The sequence below is a fragment of the Ailuropoda melanoleuca genome, chromosome 1, assembly GCF_002007445.2.
Source record: "Ailuropoda melanoleuca isolate Jingjing chromosome 1, ASM200744v2, whole genome shotgun sequence".
NCBI lineage: Eukaryota > Metazoa > Chordata > Mammalia > Carnivora > Ursidae > Ailuropoda > Ailuropoda melanoleuca.
In genome coordinates this window covers 193365491-193386726 of record NC_048218.1, presented here as the reverse complement: position 1 = coordinate 193386726, position 21236 = coordinate 193365491, and the positions used below count along the sequence as shown (strand labels likewise).

General features: G+C 39.3%; 1 protein-coding gene across 1 annotated transcript in view; it reads right to left on the bottom strand.

The window, feature by feature from the left end:
• EXOC4 (exocyst complex component 4) overlaps positions 1-21236 on the bottom strand; it is a 722132-nt gene that overhangs the window by 675465 nt on the left and 25431 nt on the right. The window contains exon 3 of the mRNA XM_002922628.4: positions 15138-15332. Within this exon, the coding sequence (XP_002922674.1) occupies positions 15138-15332 (195 nt within the window). The remainder of the gene's footprint in view (positions 1-15137; positions 15333-21236) is intronic.

Below are 21236 nucleotides of genomic sequence, written 5' to 3'. Positions count from 1 at the left end.
TCATTTATTAAAAGCTATAATTATGAAAGCTAGGTCATTGTACTCCCCTACTCTAATCTTACTAAGTGGTACTAAAACAGATTTTAAGAAAATAGGTGTCAGAAGAAGACATACAAATGGCTAGCAGACACATGAAAAGATGCTCAATGTCACTCGTCATCAGGGAAATACAAATCAAAACCACAATGAGATACCATCTCATACCAGTCAGAATGGCTAAAATTATCAACTCAGGAAATGACAGATGTTGGCGAGGATTTGGAAAAGGGGAACCCTCTTACACTGTTGGTGGGAACACAAGGTGGTACAGCCATTCTGGAAAACAGTATGGAGGTTCCACAAAAAGTTGAAAACAGAGCTACCCTAAAACTCAGCAATTGCACTACTAGGTATTTATCCAAAGGATACAAAAACAGTGATTCGAAGGGGCACCTGCACCCAAATGTTTATAGCAGAAATGTCCACAATTGCCAAAACATGGAAAGAGCCGAGATGTCCACTGACAGATGAATGGATAAAGAAGATATGGTGTATATATACTATGGAATATTACTCAGCCATCAAAAGAATGAAATCTTGCCATTTTCAATGACATGGGAGGAACGAGAGGGTATTGTGCTAAGCAAAATAAATCAGAAAGAGACAAATACCATATGATTTCACTCATATGTGGAATTTATGAAACAAAACAGATGAAGGTAGGGGAAGGGAAGGAAAAATAAAATAAGATAAAAACAGAGAGGGAGGCAAACCAGAAAAAGATACTCTTAACTACAGGGAACACACTGAGGGTTGCTGGAGTGGAGGTGGGTAGGGGATGGGGTAACTGGGTCAGGGACATTGAGGAGGGCACTTGATGTAATGAGCACTGGGTGTTTTATGCAACTGATGAATCACTAAACTCTACCCCTGAAACTAATAATATGCTATGTTAACTAAATTGAATTTAAATAAAAATTTTTAAAAAGAGTGGCACCAATATGCTACAACATGGAAGCATTCTGCTAAGTGAAATAAGCCAGACACAAAAGTACATATATTGTATGATTCCACTTACAGGATGTACCTAGAATAGGCAAATTCACAGAGACAGAAAGTATAATAGTGGTTTCTGGAAGCTGGGGGCAGGGAGGAAAAGGGTGAGTTACTGTTTCATGGGTACAGAGTTGCAGTTTGGGAAGATGAAAAAGTTCCAGAGATAGATGGTAGTGATGGCTGCACAATGTAAATGTACTTAAGGCCACCGCATTGTACATATCAAAATGTTTAAAATGGGGCTCCTGGCCAGCTCAGTCAGTGCAGCACGTGACTCTCGATGTTGGACTTGTGAGTTCTAGCCCCACACCGGGTGCAGAGATTACTTAAAAAAATAAAATCCTTAAAAAAATAGAATAGTTGTCAGTGTAACATATGATCTCTAGAACAACAGTTTATAGAAACTGGACAGTTATCTGGTTTCAAGCAGCTTATACCATAAAGCTTACACATAAGCAAAACTTGGTGAGGCAGAAAACAGTCAACCCAACCAACCACCGATGGTCACATTGTTGTGTGTTTGGGGGAGGGGGAAATAGGAGGAGAGAGGACCTGGTTTCCAGGCATTTACTAACACTTAGGCTTTATTAGAAATCATTAAATATCCTTGGGGCACCTGGCTGGCTCAGTCGGTAGTGCATGCAATTCGATCTCAGGGTTCTAAGTTCAAGCCCCACATTGGGCATAGAGATTACTTAAAGTCTTAAAAAAAAAAAAAAAAGAAAAATCATTAAATATCCACCCACATTTAGATATACATAACTACTGGTAAAAATACAACTAACAAGTTGTTGGTTGGGTTTTTTTAATGCGGTCATTTTATGATTCATTTCACTATTTCCCAAATTTAATATCTACAGAGCACTTTTTAAATACCACTGATGAAACATTAACAAGAATTCAAGAGATGCAGATGGATTAAAGTAGACAGCAACAAAATGGTCTAAAATGGTCTCAAAGGTGAGCTGCTATTAAATTGGGTTTTTAAGTGTGACATACAACATCAAATATATATTATTACACAAGACATATCAGATGAAAAATCAAATAGACAACAACAGAGCAGTTTATTGGTAAACGCTGTCTCTACCTCTATCACAGAGGAATAACACACATTCATGCCCTGAATGACCTCTAGTATGACCTTCTAGAATTCTCAGATAGGCCAAACCATCTCTTAAAGGTAGATTAGTATATAATGAGCCAATTAAATGATTTGGAAGTCTTCTTACACATATTTTCGAAAATAAAATTAGGGGGTTGAGGGAAATACTACAAGCAGGTAATGTTTTCATACAACTCCTATGACCACTCAATTGAATTTTAGTATTCTACTCACCACAGCTGGAAACTGCTTAGATAACAGAACTCCGTTCTAGACTTGAAAACCATTTCCTTTACAATTATGAAAATAAGCTAGCATTTACAAAATGTTTTAATACATGATACTGAACAGGACAGCATGCTTTGCTACTAGAAACCTATCCGTTGAAGAAAATGGAAATCCCTAAAAATGTTTCCATAACTATGTGAAAGGTACAGTTAAAATGCACATAATCAGAAATTGTCTGGTATTTCAAAAAAGTTTACCTTGAGCTGAGAGCTAAGTTTACAACAAAGGCCATCTTTGTGATTACGAACTATAGTGCCCTTAAATTTTCTTTCCCAAATGTCTATTTCTCAATTTCATTCTAGTTTAAAGTATGAAATTATTATTTCACAGTTAAGTGTCTGTCTTCTGCTAATCTCACTCAAGTTGATTAGGCAAAAAGATCTAGTTTTGTGCTTTAACATGAACCAATGGAAATGTTTTGGAGGAACACCAAAGTTGGCCATTCTCAACAGCTGTTTCACTGAAGAGATACCAGAAAAGAAACTACTGATCTTTTATTATTATTATTATTATTATTATTATTATTATTATTATTATTATTTTAGCTGGGGGACGGGAGAGACACAATGATAATTGACATTAGCAACCTTTTCTAGCTAAACCATCTGCTAGCTAAGGAAAATGCTTCCTTTGGCAATCACGTTCCCCTAAAGAAAGCAAATGTGTTGCCACCGTTGGGTCCAAAACAAATATTTCCTTCAGGACTCCAAGAATTACATGGTTCCAAAATGTTTTATCACTTTTCAATAGGTCTGTATGTCTCCCTTAAGGAAGTGTTTTCCTAGGGAGACGACATAACCATTCTGAAAATGTTGCCTTGGCTCAACTTACAGATGCAGTAACAGTAAAAAGATATGAAATTAGGCTATTCCAGAGCACGGATACCATCTCCCTTCCTATACATAAGTAAGACAACATAAGTCAAACTTTTGGAACAGTCTCAACTAAGAATACCAGAAATCTTTGGTTATGAACAAAAGAAGCGGGCCTTGGAATCTGACATCGACTTAGTGCCCAGGTCACTAGGCAGCTGCCACCCAAGCCCCCGAACTGCCAGAAGACAACCTCTGGTGGCTTCAGGCCCTGTTCCTCAAGACAGCCCTGCACCCAGAAATGTCCATATTCAGGCTCAGGGAGTCCTAGATGGATACAAGAAGTCTCCCTCTGATTGCAGAATGAGCCATACCCACCTTTACACATGCACTGAAGATGTTTATCACCAAGAATCCCAGATCCATCACTTACCACGCATTTCCATTTTGGTACACCACATTGCCCAAAGCAGAAATTTGACTATCAGACAGTAATTTCTAAAAAACCAAAAACCAAACCAAACCAAAACAAAACAACCCTAACAACTAAACGCAGCTTTAAACCCTCCCCAAAACAAAAACACAGTATCTTTCATGTATTAGTTTGAAATCTGAACCATCGGAAACTGTTTTTACAAATCAAAAATGACCCAATATTGGTTGCTTCATATGATTCAATCTATTAGTTTTAGGAAATCTAAAAGCTTTCATGCATCGAGGACATTACAGTGCTGTCTGTAGAACACTGTGGCCTTTATAATAGAACCCTATGTATTTGACCACATCACAAATCTAGGAAAAATTTAACGAGTGTTTTACACACACACACACACACACACACACACACACACACACACACACACAAACAACATAAAACCAAAAACATGTGACCCCAAAGGATTTTGTTGAACAAAATCCTGTTAAATATACACTTAGAGCAACCTCCACTCAACCTGTGTTTAAAACAGGACACCAGCCCCCACAGGGGACATGCACAGAGGGTGGTTTAGACTGCTCTTCATACAAAATGGCTGGGGGAAAGGGGAGGAGAGGGAAGTTGGGAGGCAGAGTGTGGCGCATACAAAGCAGAATGCGGGAATCCATTCAAGGCCCAGGGCTAGAGTAGAGGTTTAGGGGAGTCTTGGGGGATCTACTGGAAAAACAGAATCCCTGATCCCAGCTTTCCTGGAGAAGATGTGCCTCTCTACAGTTCTGTTTTGCCACTGACTGCAGGCCTCCGGGCTACTGACAGCTTGGAACTTAGGACAGGCTTCCCAAGAAAGCTTCATCACAGGCCAGGGCCAGGGCCAAGGCCAAGAGCCTGGAGCAAGAACACTTTTTTCCACCCTAATGCCTCAGCCTGCCCCCAATCCACAGTGATCAAATCAGGCAATCAAAAATGCCCATTCTTAGAGTCAGTCGGCTAACAGAATATTGATCAGCCCCATTCAGGTGCCCCTGCTCCCTCTGGAAACCCAATACCTATAATGCAGACTCAGCATGCTCTCACCATTAAAAACAGGATGCTGTCTACTTCCATTCTCCTTTCATTACTGCCAGGGTTATTACATGTTTTTATTTAATAAACCTTCATCAGTTCAAATGAAGGGCTGTTATTAGTTGTGCTAACAACCAAATGATAATGCTCCAGAGAGGTATCAGTGCTTGTTGGTGCATTAGCAAAGAGAGGAGAAGGGCTGAGGTCAAGCGTGTGTCAATGTAAATGAGGCAATATTAGGTAGTAAAGGCTTAATGCAATAGACTGCCGGGGAGCTAATGGAATTTACAGGATAAAGCAAATGAGATGAAGTTATTGATAAGTGAATAAACGCAGGGGGGCCTGCAAGACAAAGCGCTGTCAAAGAAAAGCCCCTTTCCTTGTGAATTTCTTCTTCAAAGTATCTTTCAATCTATCTTAGAAAACAAAACTCACGAGAGATCAAATGTGACTGCAGGTTTCAACACAGAGCTCAACCCACCACTGCTGTGAGACACAGGCTTGTTCGGAAAGCACACCGTTTACCGAAGCTATTCTTAAGTCTTCTGGGGGCCTTCCCCCTCTTTTTGGTTTTTGGTGTTTTCCTACACATCAGGGCGTTCCACCACAAATAATTCCTGTAACTTCGGCAAAAATTTTTGTTTTTATCCTCTTGGAAAGTAGGAGTGGCAGATCTTGTAAGATATTCCATCAGTCCAAGCCTCACAGAAGGACAGTATCTGAGAAATGAAATACTGTATTTACTATGTAAGAGACCTTCAAAGGCTGTCAGGACTGGGGTCCCACCCTAACTTCACAGTCCCAGAAATGTTTCTTAACCTTTGTTTTTCTTCCAAATTATAAAAATACATGATCAAGAAAACGTGAAAACCACAAACCACAAAGGAAAAAAATGGTCCACATTCCCACTAATCAGGTAAAATGTATTTTAACCTGATTCCTTCCAACTGTTTTTCCACACAAAGTTTTTAAAAAGTATTGTTATTTTTAAATATGCTTTTTCCATTTGGCCATATATTGGAAACATCTGCCCATTACCCAATACATTTTTAGCATTCATACCCATAAAATGAATATTCCACAAATGACTTAAACCGTTTCCACGTACAAAGTAATTGCTACTCTTTTATTTTCACATATCTTCCTGTGAGAAAAAATATATACAATGATAATTATCACATAATTAAAATTCTTAACTCTTTCCTTACCATTCTAGAAGTAGAATTTCAAGCCCAAAATAATGCACATAAATTTAGGGCCTCTAATACATATTGCCAAATTAAGGGCCTTATTTGTTCTAATCGGACTTATAACAGATCAGTTCATAATTACTTCCTGATGAAATTAAACTATACCTAGCACCTAAGAGACACTTAAGAATTTTAATTGCTTATGAAAAAAATCACACACACACACACACGCAAATCCTTCATTGTTCCTCATCTTATGGTCCCTATGGTCCCTCTACTTCTCAATTCCCATCAGTGCTCCTAAAGACAGAATTAAATCCTAGGTTTCTATTCCAAAATATAAGAGAAAAGACCACTAAGGAAAGATATCCTCATCTAAGTGTCCCAAAGTCACTTCTTGTCATCTTGTTATTCTGGGACAAGAAATAGTTACAGAGTTGGTAAAGGAGGTCTCTGACAGTCAATGCAGGCTCACACTTAAATCAAAATAATTACGCCCACTCTCCAAGACCCCCAAATCCATTAGAAATGCTCAGCACTTACACAGCTCTTAACTAATATTAGCTATTAAAATTCCACAAAGGAATGTGAGAGGAATATGGCTTTTTGCATCTTCAGAGCTAAGAACAAGTCATTAGTACTGGGATGAATCAAAGAGAAGACAGACTCCAACAAACGCCTCCTATCTTGCCAAGCAAAAGCTACTGATCTGCCGTCTCCGATCACCGTCAAGTTGACAAGAGTGCTCCCATCAACAATGTGCATCATCACCTGCAGCAATTTATACATACGTAGGGTCCCCATCTGGCCACAGACTGACCAATCAGAAGCAAGTCCATAAGTGAGTCTGAAATCCAGAATATGACGGAGGAGGTCAGCAAAGGACTTGTGTGTTATTCTTGCCTGAGTTTATTCCTCCTACAGACGAAAGTGTATAAATGTGCGTGCACACACAGGTAATCTGATTAAAACAACAGGTATGCATTACTGATGGGAGCTCCAGGAGAGAAAGGCTGCTCAGTATAAACAAGTCTCAGATGACTGCTTTTTCTCTTACCTGGCACTGTGTGAGAGTAATGAGACTTAGACTTTTTTAAATTTGTATATTGCTTTATGTTTTTACAAAGCACTGCACCCTTACAAAATTTCATTTTTATTCTCACAGCCATTCTATAATCTAGACAGGCTATGTGTAAATCCATTCTACAAAAGAGAGAGAGAAGGTGATTTGTCTAAGCTCACAGAACTGGTGAGATGTTGAGTCAGGGCTAGAATTAAGAACATCTGGCTTCTAAATCCATATTGTTTGCACTGTACCACAATGTACCTAGCCCTCACTTGTCAATAAGTCCATTTGTGCCCCAATTTCAACCCATGAAATCCCAGTGATGTCAGATAAGAAACCACAGTAAGAATGAAGGAATTAGAGCACCAAGGAGAGGCCTCAAGAGTTCAAGTCAGCCCAAACATGGAGAGCATCTGATTTAACCATTCAACAACGTTCTCATTTACCAAATCATCAGGCCATAATACTGGAGTAAGGGCCAAACACTCATCAGTTCTATCCAAAATCCGTAACGGAGGATGGCAACAAAACAACTTCAAACTACAACATTTCTACATAAATGTGAGTATCAACCACCGTGTGATGTCTGTCGTATGCAAATACGTGGTTTCTAACTCCTTAGCGTTGGTGTTAAATGAAGTCAAGGACAATTAGTTTTACTCTGTTGAATAGCACAGACAGGCTATACCCTAAATCTACGGCTTCAAACTTATCTGTACATTGGAATCACCTGGAGAATGTCAAATTACTGAAGCTAGTGTCCCACCACCATAGTCTTCAATGTCATCGGTGTAGGGTGTGACCTGGGCTTTAGAATTCTTTTTTTTTTTTTTTAAAGATTTTATTTATTTATTTGACAGAGATAGAGACAGCCAGTGAGAGAGGGAACACAAAGGGGGAGTGGGAGAGGAAGAAGCAGGCTCATAGTGGAGGAGCCTGATGTGGGGCTCGATCCCATAACACCGGGATCACGCCCTGAGCCGAAGGCAGACGCTTAGCTTAACCGCTGTGCCACCCAGGCGCCCCTGGGCTTTAGAATTCTTGAAGGAGTCCCTAATGCACACAGTTTAGGAATCACTGACCTACAGCCAAGCGAGCCAATTGAAAATTGCTGAACCTTAGAGGTTTAGTGCAATCTAACGGAATTTCTATGTGTTTTAAAATAAAACAGGCAAAGAAGAACAGACAAAAGAGTAAACTAAAAGGGAAAGAAAGCTATTACCATAACCTGGTGCCTATCGGCGTGGATTTTAGAAACTCTAGCCTTCAAAAACAAATATAAATAAAAAGAGCATTGAACACCAAAAAAATAGTTTACAAGCCCTGTACTTTTACTCTCCAGGAGAAAAATGAAGCTGTCACACTAAGGCCACTCATTTAATTTTAGACAAACACCAGGGTTTCTCATTTAATAACTTTATTTTCAGCTCTTCCTAAACCTTTTTGAAAAGATTGGATATAGGTGTTTGAGGAATGAAGGGTGGTCTCAAAGCAGCTAGAGCTGACCACCTTATTTAAACAGCCAACCATAATAACCCACCCCATTCCCAATATTCCTGGTCTCCATTTCTTGTCATGCTCATCACAATACAAGACACTACTTGTTCATCTGTGTCTCCTTATTTAGCATGGAAGCTCCTTCTAGGTTAAGGCCACATTTAGATACGTACACCAACAATGCAAGTGATCAACAATGGCATCATCCCGTTCTTTGTAAGTCTATCAAAACATGTGCCCAACTCTTTCCTGTTATTAGTATAGAATAGTGGCATTGGTCTTTCAAATCAATATACTACACCAGAAACAGATGGACTTAATGGTGGCTATTTCACTATTGATCACGGATATATTTTTATCATGTGTAGAGAAATCTATATGGAATATTGAAACATTTTTGCAGTCACTTACCACTTTCAGGTTAAGTCCAATAAGTTCACTAGACTGTTCCAGCTCTCGATATTTATAGAGCTTTCACCTCAATACCATTGCCACAGTCATAATGAGAAAAAACAGTCCTGTGAGATCTCAGAAACTCTCAGGCCAGATGAAAAGGATGTGCACTTTGGCCCTTTTTCTCTTTCTTGTACATTAATCATTTGATAGTAGATGCATGATCACCCTTTCCCTGCCCACAGTCTGAGAAAAGAATTCGTCTATTTGCTAATGACACAGTTTTAATGGCAGCAAAAGGAACAATCTCACTGCTCCACTGGTCCTCCCACCTACGCACTTACAGAAAGAATAGCTTAACATCAACGACTTTATAACACTAAAATCAACATTATTGATAGTTTACTGATGAACTGCATTGCTTATAATTAGACAGTAGGTGCCCTATGAACCTACTTAAAGTAGGCCCAAAAGGTGATGGACAAAGAATCTGAAAATTTGTCCATGTCTAATCCCAAATATATGGCAAAGAACTTTGGGGTCCTGATAACCTTCTGTGCATGTGTTAGATCAGACTAGATGTGTTTTTGGAGAAAAATCATATCTCTGCCTACAGGAACTCCTTTATACAAAGTGTGGGGTAGTCCTTCATTCAGATAGATGTCCATTTGAGGGAAGAAGGAATCAAAAATGCTTAACCTAGCCAGCCCTACTTCAACTCTACCAGCTCAAAACAAGTCCACCTCTGACCAGTTTTCTAAATAACATGGGAGCAATCACCATATCCTTCTTACAGTATCAGTTCAAGTAATCAATTCATTATAAGCAACATTTCTAAGCACTTACTGTGTGTACTGTGCAGACTTTACATAAATAGCTTAGTATTTCATTTAATCCCTTCAACAACCCTTGGGAGTACACGTAATTCTCAACTCCGACTGTCAGCAAATCAAATTGAATAATTAGTGCCAAGTCATCCAGCTAGTAAAAGTCAAAGCCAGGATTCAAGCATAGGTCCATCTGACCCACACTAAGACCCATGCTGACCTTCACGACCTTGATTGTTATCCAACAAATGCAAAGGATCTTGTGAGCTGAAAATACTACAAATATATTTTTATTATAGGAACTTAGAAAACTATGCAACTAAGAAGCTGCCTTAGTCCCTCTATGCGAGATGTGGCCACGTTTGCACCGTGTAAGTGATGTATTTCCATCATACCATTCTCTCAAGGCATCTCGGGAGCCTCTGGGAAGAAGGCAACTACATAAACACTAGTTATTATTATAATAATCCTTACCTCACTACACAGCTCAGACTTTTTAAAAAAATATAAATAAATGATTAAGATATATTCAAAATCTCTACCATCTCAGGAAGACTTAGAAATGAACAAATTTAGCGACAGGCCCTGTGACTGTCAGCTAAAGTGCTTCAAAACTGCTCGTACTGGCTTAGTTTCCACTGATTGAATGCAATTATGAATGGACTTCTATGGGTTGATAAATCAGAACATGTGTAAGTGGTTTTCAAAGCTCATCTGTGCAGTCTTAGTCTGATGCAGACTTCCACATAAATCTTCCTTTAAAAAAGTTCATAAAAATATTAACTATCATAAAATACCTTCCTGGTTAGCTCATGTCACTGGGAAGAAGCTGCTATTCTTATATTAATAATTCTTCCCAGAATTAATCAGTCATTGTACATTAGAACCAGCAGCTGGAGTGTTTTGAGTGATAATGAAACCTGTAACAAGGCATCTTCAGCCGTCTTTTCAAGACAATAAGGGAATTAAAATTTCAATTTAAATGCAGAGGTTTGAAACACGCTTCACTGGCAAAATTACTTCAATTAATGTGAGTGGAATACAAAGGACAGACTGCAGAAATGTGATGCAGCAACCAGAAATTATGTCATTAATGTGCTTGCATCAACCCAGCACAATGACTGCAAAGGTCTAATTTAAACCATACATATCACAAAGCTACAGGCTACAATATTAATCAAGTCTCTGATTTCAATGTGATGGATACAGGCTTCTTGTTGGACCACTTTGAGCTTTTCATAAGCTAACAGCAGCTGTTTACCTTGAAGAAGGAAACAAAAGGCCATGCCTATTTGCAGACATTCCCTGTCATGACAATTTAATTATTTTATGCAATACTCAGGTTATCATATTAAAAGAAGAAATAAATATCCCATCTAGAAGCCAAGTCTATAGCTATCAGACCAGTGTGAGGGTAAAGCAGGAACTGCAGGAGCTGACAAGAGCCATGGGTCACCACTGATTTATTTACTCTGCATTTATGAACCTGAGTAGGGATTAAATTACTGGCCATTTGCACCTGCCTTACAATAGAAATGCAAAATCTTTTGATAAACAAATCCAAGGAAATTGGAGAGTTCTGAAAGATTTTTGTCTTCACTTTGCTCTGATGTCTTTTTGCAAAGATTTTTCATTTGGACCCTTGAGATGCCTTAAGTAGATTTTACTTCTAATAGCACATAACCATGGGGAAAGGAAATACGATTATTTTTTCATAGGAAGTCCAATGAAGGAGCAATTATAGACCTTACTATTCACTCATATACAAAGGGCCAAACTGAAGGAAATTTCCAACCTTTTAAGCACACCTTAAATCCGACCTTCAGGAAATCGTCATTGTATATTAGAATATTGACATATCCTCAGACCATGCAAAGCAACCACCTCGTCTGGAAAACAGGGATCATATCAGAAACCTCTCTCATAGGGTTATTACAAGAATTAAATGTGTTAACAAGTGTAACAGACTTAAAATAGTAGCAGAACATAATGAAAACTCAAGACATATTAGCTGTTATTATAATTATTGTTTGTTGTTCATTTAAATACTGCAAAAAGGAAAGGTTGGAAACTAGAGACACTTGCCATTAAAACAAACACTGAAACCAGAGAAAAATCAGACCAGAGCCACTAGAGAGGAAACACCCTATCCTCTGTTTAGCGATATTAAAGTCTTTCCCACAGTTACCCATTTGGCTAACGATCAGTGAACCCTGACTAGATGAGGCGCACTACGCTAAGAACAGGGCAGATAAAAATGAATAAGATAGAGCCCTTGCCCTCAATGATCTACCATTCAAACAAAAGCAACTGTATTACAAGGAAGTACATGCAGCTCATGGAAACAAACAAACAAAAAAAGCACCTACTCAGGCTAAACACTCTTACCACAATAAAAACAATACCTCATTTTTTTTTTTTTTAAGAGAAAAGCATCTAATCACCTGGGACATTCAGAGAGCTAATGAAATTTGAGCCAAGCCTTAAAGACTAAATCATCATTTTCCAGGCAGACAGGATTGGGATTAGGTTCAGGGAAATGCGATCAATTAAACAACATCTATCTCATCCTTACATCAGCAACAAAGAACTAGAAGCCACTGCTTTAAAAAATACGATAGCCAGAAATAAGATATATTTAATACCTCTAAGCAATAACTTACTAAGCATTATTATTTAGAACATAAATGAAGACATCAATAAATGAGACCCATTCACTGAAAAGACTCAATACTACACAGATGAAATTCTTATACTGAATCAATCTCATGACACTTTTTGAGGAACGTGACAAGCCGATACTCAAATTCATATGGAAGAGTGACGGGCCAAGAATAGCACAGATAATTCTGAAAAGCAAAATGAGGTGATGTCTCCACCAGCTATCATCAAGATATATCATAAAATAATAGTAATCAAAACAGCATGGTTTCGGTGCAGATATAGACAAGACCAATTGAACAAAACAAAGAACTTAGGGACAGACCCATACATACACGAAAACTTGGTATGTGACCAAGATGGCATTAGAAGTCAGGGGGAAATAAATTCAGCAAATGGTCTGAGCCACGCGGCTATTCATACAGAAGATATAACTAGATCCCTAGTTCACACCATATATGGAAACAGATTCCAAACAGATTAAAGAACACATAGTAGATTCTCTATATGACACCGGGATAGAAAAAAAATTTCTTGAAATATAAATTGGATATGGGGCACCTAGATGGCTCAGTCAGTTAAGCATCTGACTCTTGATTTCTGCTCAGGTCATGATCTCAGGGTTGTGAGATCGGGCCCCGCGATGGGCTCCACACTGGTCATGGAGCCTGCTTAAGATTCTCTCTCCCTCTCCCTCAACCCCTCCTCCATCCATTCATACTCTCTCTCTCAAAAAAATGAAGAATACTGAAAATAAAATTAAATTGTTATTTTTTTTTTAAAAATGGATAAAGGAAAAAAACTGTATGGCATTCAATTTTAATACTTCTTTGTAACAAAGGGCTTCATAAACAAAGTAAAAAGATATACCACCAACTAGGAGAAGATATTTCAAACACATCTGACAAAGATTAGTATCCAGAATATATAAACAACAACAAACAGGGGGAAAAAAAAAAAAAGGAACTTCTGGGAAACATAGCTCATACACTCACCTCTTTCTGGAGGTAACTGCTCTTCTTTCCCACCCCATTCCCCAGACACCCACTCCCCTAAACACGTAATTTTAGTTAGAATTGACAATCATGGCACTCAAGCTGGCCCAACCTACACCCTACTCCCCATATTTTTTAATTAAAAAATTTTCCTCTGGGGGCGCCTGGGTGGCACAGCGGTTAAGCGTCTGCCTTCAGCTCAGGGCATGATCCAGGCGTTATGGGATCAAGCCCCACATCAGGCTTCTCTGCTATGAGCCTGCTTCTTCCTCTCCCACTCCCCCTGCTTGTGTTCCCTCTCTCGCTGGCTGTCTCTATCTCTGTCGAATAAATAAATTTAAAAAAAATTTTAAAAAAAATTTTCCTCTGAAAGCTGGGAAAATGCAGGCCACAGCCCACACCCCTTCCTCTCTCCCAAACCCCCAAACCCTGCCCACATGTGGAGGAAACAGTCTACAGGAGAACACTGAAGACAACAGGCAGAAGGAACATATAGGTGGCATCCCACATATACTCCTGTCCCTTCAGCTGACTGCTTAAGTGAATTGCTTACAGTTCACTCCTATCACACAACCAGGTTTTAATATATGATAGAATATCACAGTATATCTCACGTCTTGGTTACCAAATTCCCTTAAAAGCTTCTTATGAAGGACTTATGGCAAAATTCTTCTTGAAAATCTCAATTGGAACCACTTGGAGGATTTACCCTGCTTCTCCCACCAAGTCTTCTCAGTGTTTTTTCCAGTATTACAGCCAATCTAACTTGGTGAAACAAAGACAAGACGTTTCCATCTTTGTGGAAACAAGACTCCAAACGCAGTCATCTGCTACTGAGGGCCTCTGTAGTCCCCAGACATCTCTGAATCAGATGGCAGTGGGGGTGCCACAGGCCCTGAGAAAATGAGTCTTCAATAAGTAACGAGATGTACATTATTTTTTATTCATCTTCTTGACACTCAGCCACATGCACCAACAGTTGCAACACTCTCTGAATTTTCATTTCTAATTCAAAAAGTAACAGAATGGGGGCTGCCTGCTGCCTCAGTTGGTAGAGCATGTGCCTCCTGATCTCAGGGCTTTGAGTTCAAGCCCCATGCTGGGTGTACAGCTTACGTTAAAAAAAAAAAAAAAAAAAAAAGGTAACAGAATGGACTCTGAGACTAAAGGCCAGGGTGTGGAGTACTCTGGCTTAACAAAGTCCCTTCCAGAATTATTGCTCCAGAATTATTTTCTTTCTCCTCAATTTAAAGGGGAAAAAAAAAAGCCCTCACATAACAATCTCTTCAAAGAATTTGTGGAACATCAAGTTTGTCAATCTCCTAAAGTTGTCTCATGCAGATTTCATTCTTTAAAATGGGATTCATGGTGGGGGGGGGGGGCTGGCTGGCTCAGTCAGTGGAGCACAGGACTCTTGATTTCAAGGTTGTGAGTTTAAGCCCCATGTTGGGCATGGAGCCTCCTTAAAAAGAAAAATCAGTAAATAAATAAAAAATAAAATAAAATGGGATTCATTAGTCATCTTCCTCTGAAATTCACACACCACTCATGACCACGCCAACATAATTTAGGTACCGGTTTTGGGGGTTTTTTTTACCATTATAGGACTTGTCATTGTTCCAAAGGCAGACAATACATAAATAATCGCCTACCATTTCAAACACTGGAATTAGGAAGAGAACAAGTCAGCCTCCACCTGCAAGGGCCGTTTGTAATGTGCGCCATGAAAGGCAGCATTCAGGGAACAAGGGCGAGGGGCTGTTCTCTCACCAGCATGTCGGTGGCACTGAGATAGTGCTTGCTCGCCATGCACTGTTCCAGCTTTTGAGGCACTTGCTTGATATTCTCAATTTCATCCAGCAGGTTCAGGACGTGCTTATGTTCAATGCCTTCAATCCACAATTTCCGCAGCTCATCCCTTTTGCAGTGCAACAGCATCTTGCACGAAAGCAGATTCTCTTTTACCTACAATAAAACAGATTCGACCTTCAGTCAGCCCAAAGTCTTGCCATCCTAAACCTGTAATCTTGTTAGTCGTTTTCATCAGCGTCACTAGAAGTTAACAGGCCCGAATAATTCCCCCTCCCGCTTATTCCCATGGTTGGGTCGGCTTGCAAAATTCTAATCCTGGTTCTGACACTGACTCACTTGGATGGGTCTCCACCTCTGTGTGTATTTGGCTCTCCTGAGAAATGAGAAAACTACTCCTACCCTACCTTTGAGTGAATCTAGCAAAAGTGACTTAGGACACAGAACCCTCTGAAAACATTAAAATACCTACCCACTGATGTTAAAATACCTACCCACTGATGTTAAAATATCTAAAAGAGAATGACTGAAAGAGTCCATGTGATTATTCCTTGCCCGTTCTTCTCTGCATGTTTCTTCTTCAGCTGATAGGTCACTCAGACCATCCTACTTCTGTAACTCAGCCGAAGTGTGGAGCCAAGGGGCTGCGCAATCATCTCAAATGACACGAAAATAAGCCCACTTTCCAGAAAAGAGTAGACACATCCAGAGATAATCCCAAAATAAAAGGAACGGAGACATACCAAGGATCTTTAAATATTAAATAAGACAATCTCAAACATCCTCCTAGATCTGCAGTTCAGTGACCCCGTACAGTACAGCTCGACAAAATAGGAGGACGAGGAGCAGAGAGGGGTCGTCACAATGTACATGAGGGGCACATTTTCATATTCATAATGAAGACTGGACGATTTTTAGAACGTGAAATAAAAGCAATCACGACCTTTCACAATTCACAGAGCTACTCTCATGTACTTTTGACATTCCTTACATGTATTTTTATTTAAATTAGAATTTAGTATTTGTTTACATTTTTTGTTTTATTTTTGCTTTATTTATTTTTTGAGAGAGAGAGAAAGGCGGGGGGGGCGGTGGCAGGGGAGAGGGACAACAAGAATCTTAAGAAGGCTCCCTGCCCAGCACAGAGCCCAAGGTGGGGCTCGATCTCACTACCCTGAGATCATGACGTGAGCCAAAATCAAGAGTAGGATGCTTAACCAACTGAGCCACCCAGGCACAACCCCACAACTTTTTTTTTTTTTTTTTACAGAGAGAGAGAAAGAGAGAGAGTAGTTAGTTTGTGTTTTGTTTTAGGTAACAATTCTGAATACATGTCAGGTATACCATTTGATGAATTTTAGCAAGTGCAAGACATCTATATAATCCAAACCATCAAATATAGGACATTTCCACCACCCTAGAAAGTCTCCCATGTTTCTGACCACTGAAAATCTGTCTTCTACAAGATTTGGGGTGGTGGTGCACATACTCATAAAATGATGCTTCTGGTGATTATGAAACTCAATTTCAACAGTTTTCCAACACACATGGAAAACACAAAGATAGAATGCTAAGATCAGAACGTTTCTTGAGAAAGCATCTAGTCTATTGCTATAACTTTAGGGCAATATCTAATCCTACTTTTAAGAAACTCTCCAATGTAAAAAGAACCCTAAATAAGGAGATTTTGTAATCTCTCTTGATAAGCACAGTGGAATGATTACTAGCTTTTGGGGGGTCACAGACCCCTTTGAAAATCTACTGAAGATGGTCCTAATGACCTCCACTCCTTCCTGCACTCTCAAAGTGATTAAAAAAAAAAAATTCTGCTAAGTATGTAAAAGCACCTAGAAAGGAGAACAGAGAGAGGGAATGGCATATAAGAGATGATAACAAAACCTTTGAAGTTGGCAAGAAGGCAGAACATGGATAGTTTAGGAGAGGACAGCAATCTGAAAGTCTTAGCATGAAGTGGGGTTTGCTAGCACTGACAAGGGGGCACCAAGAGCACTGAAGGCGGGAATACAGGGCTCACACCTTCCATAAGGCGTATTTGGAGCCCGGGCTCCTCATCAAACCACACAGATGGGAAATTCCCTCCCCCAAACATTGGCCAAATAGGTTTATGACCTGAAGAGAGAAAGGATCTGGGCTGAGGGGAGGGTGTGAGGCACTGGGCAGCAAACACAAGAATGAAATCAAAGTGGGGATATGGAACAGGAAAATCCTCAGCCCCCATCGGCCCCTCAGCCTCCTGCTTGGGTTGCCTCTAAATATTCAGCTTGACTTTTAGCTCCCACACAGGAAATTCAGGGTTTTCCCTGGGAAAGGTGATCAGGCATAAAGACCTAGAATTAGTGACATCTGAGGTTTTACCAAGGAAACTGCTAGGTCCCTGCCCCCTCATCACTAGACAAGGCCCACAACATGCTCTGAGCTCCCAATCAGCTTTGTGCTGCCTCCCTCTTACATTCAGATAGGAAACCAAGGAAAGCCTGGAATCTGCAAAGTCAGGCATCAAAACAAACAAAAAGAAAAAAGTGCTTGGGGGGAGGGGGGAGTCAGACAAACATTATGCAGGAAATAGAAATTTTTTAAAACTATAATTAACATCCCTTAGGAAAAATAGGAGAAGGCACTACATCAATGAAACAAGAATAGGATGCTATAAAAAAAAAATTGAGAATCAAAACAACTCTTGGAAATTAAAATATGATAGAAAAAAAAAAATCCAATATAAAGGCTAGAAGCTACCCTTGAGGAAATCTCCAGAGAATAAAACAAAAACAAGAGACAGAAGATAAAAGAAAATGAGGGAATTGATCCAATAAGTCCACTATTTGCCAAATAGGAGTTCCAGGGGGAGGAAAAATGAGACAAATGGAGTGGAGGAAAATACCAATAAAATAATAAAAGAAAATGTCCCAGAAGACATGTGTTTTTAGATTGAAGAAGCACACCAAGTGTTCAAAAAATGGAGTGAGAAAAGACCCAAGCCAGGGCACACTATCCTGGCATGTGAGAACACAGGGATAAAGAGACAATCTTAAAAGCTTTCAAGGGGGTGGGGGAGGGACAAAATCTGTACAAAGAGCTGTGAATCAGAATGCATCAGACTTTTCTCAACAGCAACACTAAAAGCTACAAGACAAAGGAATAATACAGCTTCAAAATCCTAAGAGAGAATTATTTCCCAGAAAAACTATCAATCAAGTGTGAGGGAAGAATAAAGACATTTTCAGACATATAAGCTCTCAAATACATAAATAAATAAATAAACCTTATATGCACCGTATTTCAGCAAGCTAGTGAAGAACGCGCTCCATCAACACAAGAAAAAAACAGAAGACGGGGAAACACAGGATCCAGGAAAGGGGAAAACCAACGCAGGAGAAAGGCAACAGGAATATTCAATCAGTAATTGCAAGGGAAACAGCAACAACACAATTGCAGAAGCACCAATAATACACTGGATGGCTTAGAGGTAAATATTTACGTAGTTTTAATAAAATAAACACTACCTATTTAACCAAAAACTGGGATACAACCAGAGGGAAAGAGGCTGGAGGAAGAAAAGGAAGTGGGGTAGGGGAAAGAGTGGGAGGTGGACCTAAATCCCCATCTTCCATAGCTGGAAGCCTGTACACCATGTCTAAAACAGAAAAATCAAGAATAGTATAAGCACTTTACTAAGACTAAAAGTCAGTGTCTTCGAAGTTTTGCAGCTGGGACTCGGGAAGGATGAGGTAGGGAAGTACTGGTTTTTGTCATCACTTACGGTTTGACTTTCTAATTTTAACTGAAGTATAGTTGACATGTAGTATTGGTTTCAGGTATACAACACAGTGATAGGACAATCATATACATTATAAAACACTCACCATGATTAAGTGTAGTCATCATCTGTCACCATACAAAGTTGTTACAATATTATTGACTATACTCCCCAGGCTCTACTCTTCAGCCCTACAACCTGCGTATCTCTTAACGCCCATTACTGGACTTTTTAAACATATTCTTCAAGGCTATTATTCTAGATCCTCTTGGAAGTTCTTGGTCTCTGGGCTAGGAACTCCAGCTATTAAATCCATTCTCTCTTAAACCTTGGTTAAAATCTGTTAGAATTTGATTTCTGATATTCTACTCTTCTCACCTTGGTTCTGCGATTCTCAGATTTTTCTTTTGTTTAATGGTTACTATGGAAATTGTTCAAAACAAATTTTATGTCATGCAACACCCAACTAGGCTCTTGATCAAGAGAAAGAGAGATAAACTTACTGAGTGTCAGTAAAGCTTGGCATATACCTTTCTGATTGGAAAAAAGACCATTATGGCATTTCACACTAGGATATATACAATGTAGTCAGCCCACTTCTCCTTTTTGCCTACTACACGAAGGAAAACTGAAAAGGAAGGTAGTATTTGTGTCTGTATTTAGGGCTGGGGGAGATGGCATCAGGCTGTGTGGAAAATGAACATCACCAAAATTATTCCCAAACTAAGTTATTAGCCAAAGCTGCAGACATAAGAAGCTACAAGAACTTTTAATATTAGATTGCCCTGAGGCTTTAACTTTTTGATTAGAAAGTTACCGTTATGAAGAAATGTTATTTTAAAACTTGGGCGGCAGGGGGGGAAATACTACTCAGCAATAAAAGAGAAGAAATATGAAGAATCTCGAACATTCTGCTGAACAGATGAAGCCAGGTACAAAAAAGTACATACTGAAGTTCTAAAACATGCAAAAATAAAAAATAATCTATACCAATGGGATTCAAATCAGTAGTTGTTTGGAGCAGGATGTGGAGGGGGGTGGGGGGAAGAGAGGGGAACGCAGAATTTTAACTCCAACGAAGCAGGAGGGAACTCTCTGGGGTGGATGGGAATACATTCGAGGATATATTCATTTGCCACAACTCACTGGTATTCTAAAATACTGCATTCTACTGCAGGTAAATTACAGCTCGATAACTGTTTTCTACACGGGGAAGAGAGAAACCGCACTGTAGCCATCAATGAATACCAACATCTAAAATGTGAGAACGGTACCAAGTTACATCTAAACTTTCATTTCTTGATGTGGTGACAGCATTTGAATTCCATTCTACTGAATTTATCAGGATCATTAAGATTGAAAACTTATGTTACTGTTTGTTCCTGAAATAAATTCAGAGAGTCAAGCTATTCAAATCAAAACATCGAAACCCAAGTACAGAAATCCTTCCTCAAACACAAGTTTCCGCTGCTTCCTTAGACTTCTAGTAACTTCACAGTTGCTTCTCATCACCTGTGCGGCCACAGCAAGAATTTCAGATTCAATATACAGGATCCTCCAGCCACTCTAATTAGAGCCTATTAGAAAAAGAGAAAATAAGGGTAACAGGCCCCAAGAGGTTATTGTGAATGGGCATGTGAGAGGATACAGAAAGCAAAGAAACAGAGCTATCTGCAACCTCACCTTGGGGAAGATAAAGAGAGGAAAACTACCTAGGGCCCCTGAGTAACAACGTGGTTGCATTTGTGAGAAGAGGAAAAGAGATATATAGAAGAGAGGCTGATCCATACAGGCCTCATGTCATCAAATTCAATGCTTTTTTGATTTTGTTCAAGATAATGGGGGGAGGGAATGGCTTTGGGTGTGCATAGTATCTATAATAAAGCACGACAAATACGCAAGCGCCCCACTGAAACTGCAGACTAGAAACAGTCCACAAATACGCCCCATAAGCAAGGGACGGTAAATGAAAATTAATGTAACAGTCGACGTTATTCTTAATTCTAAAAGTACAAAATTTATTTTCACGTCTGTAGTTAAAAATAAATCTACATATAAACGTGTCCATGGGTATTCTCCTGACATGTGTCCAACCCGTTTTTTTCCATAGTCTGATACAAAGTGCCTGGAAGGAATGATGTGCAGAAACACTACTCAGTGTTCTGTTTTAAAGCCCTTTAGAACTACGATCACTTTTACCCTCAAACTTTTATGCCCATGCTTTTGTTCCCTTGGTTTTGGTTTTGGTTTTTGGTTTGGTTTTGTTTTTTTAGCTGCCATTCTGA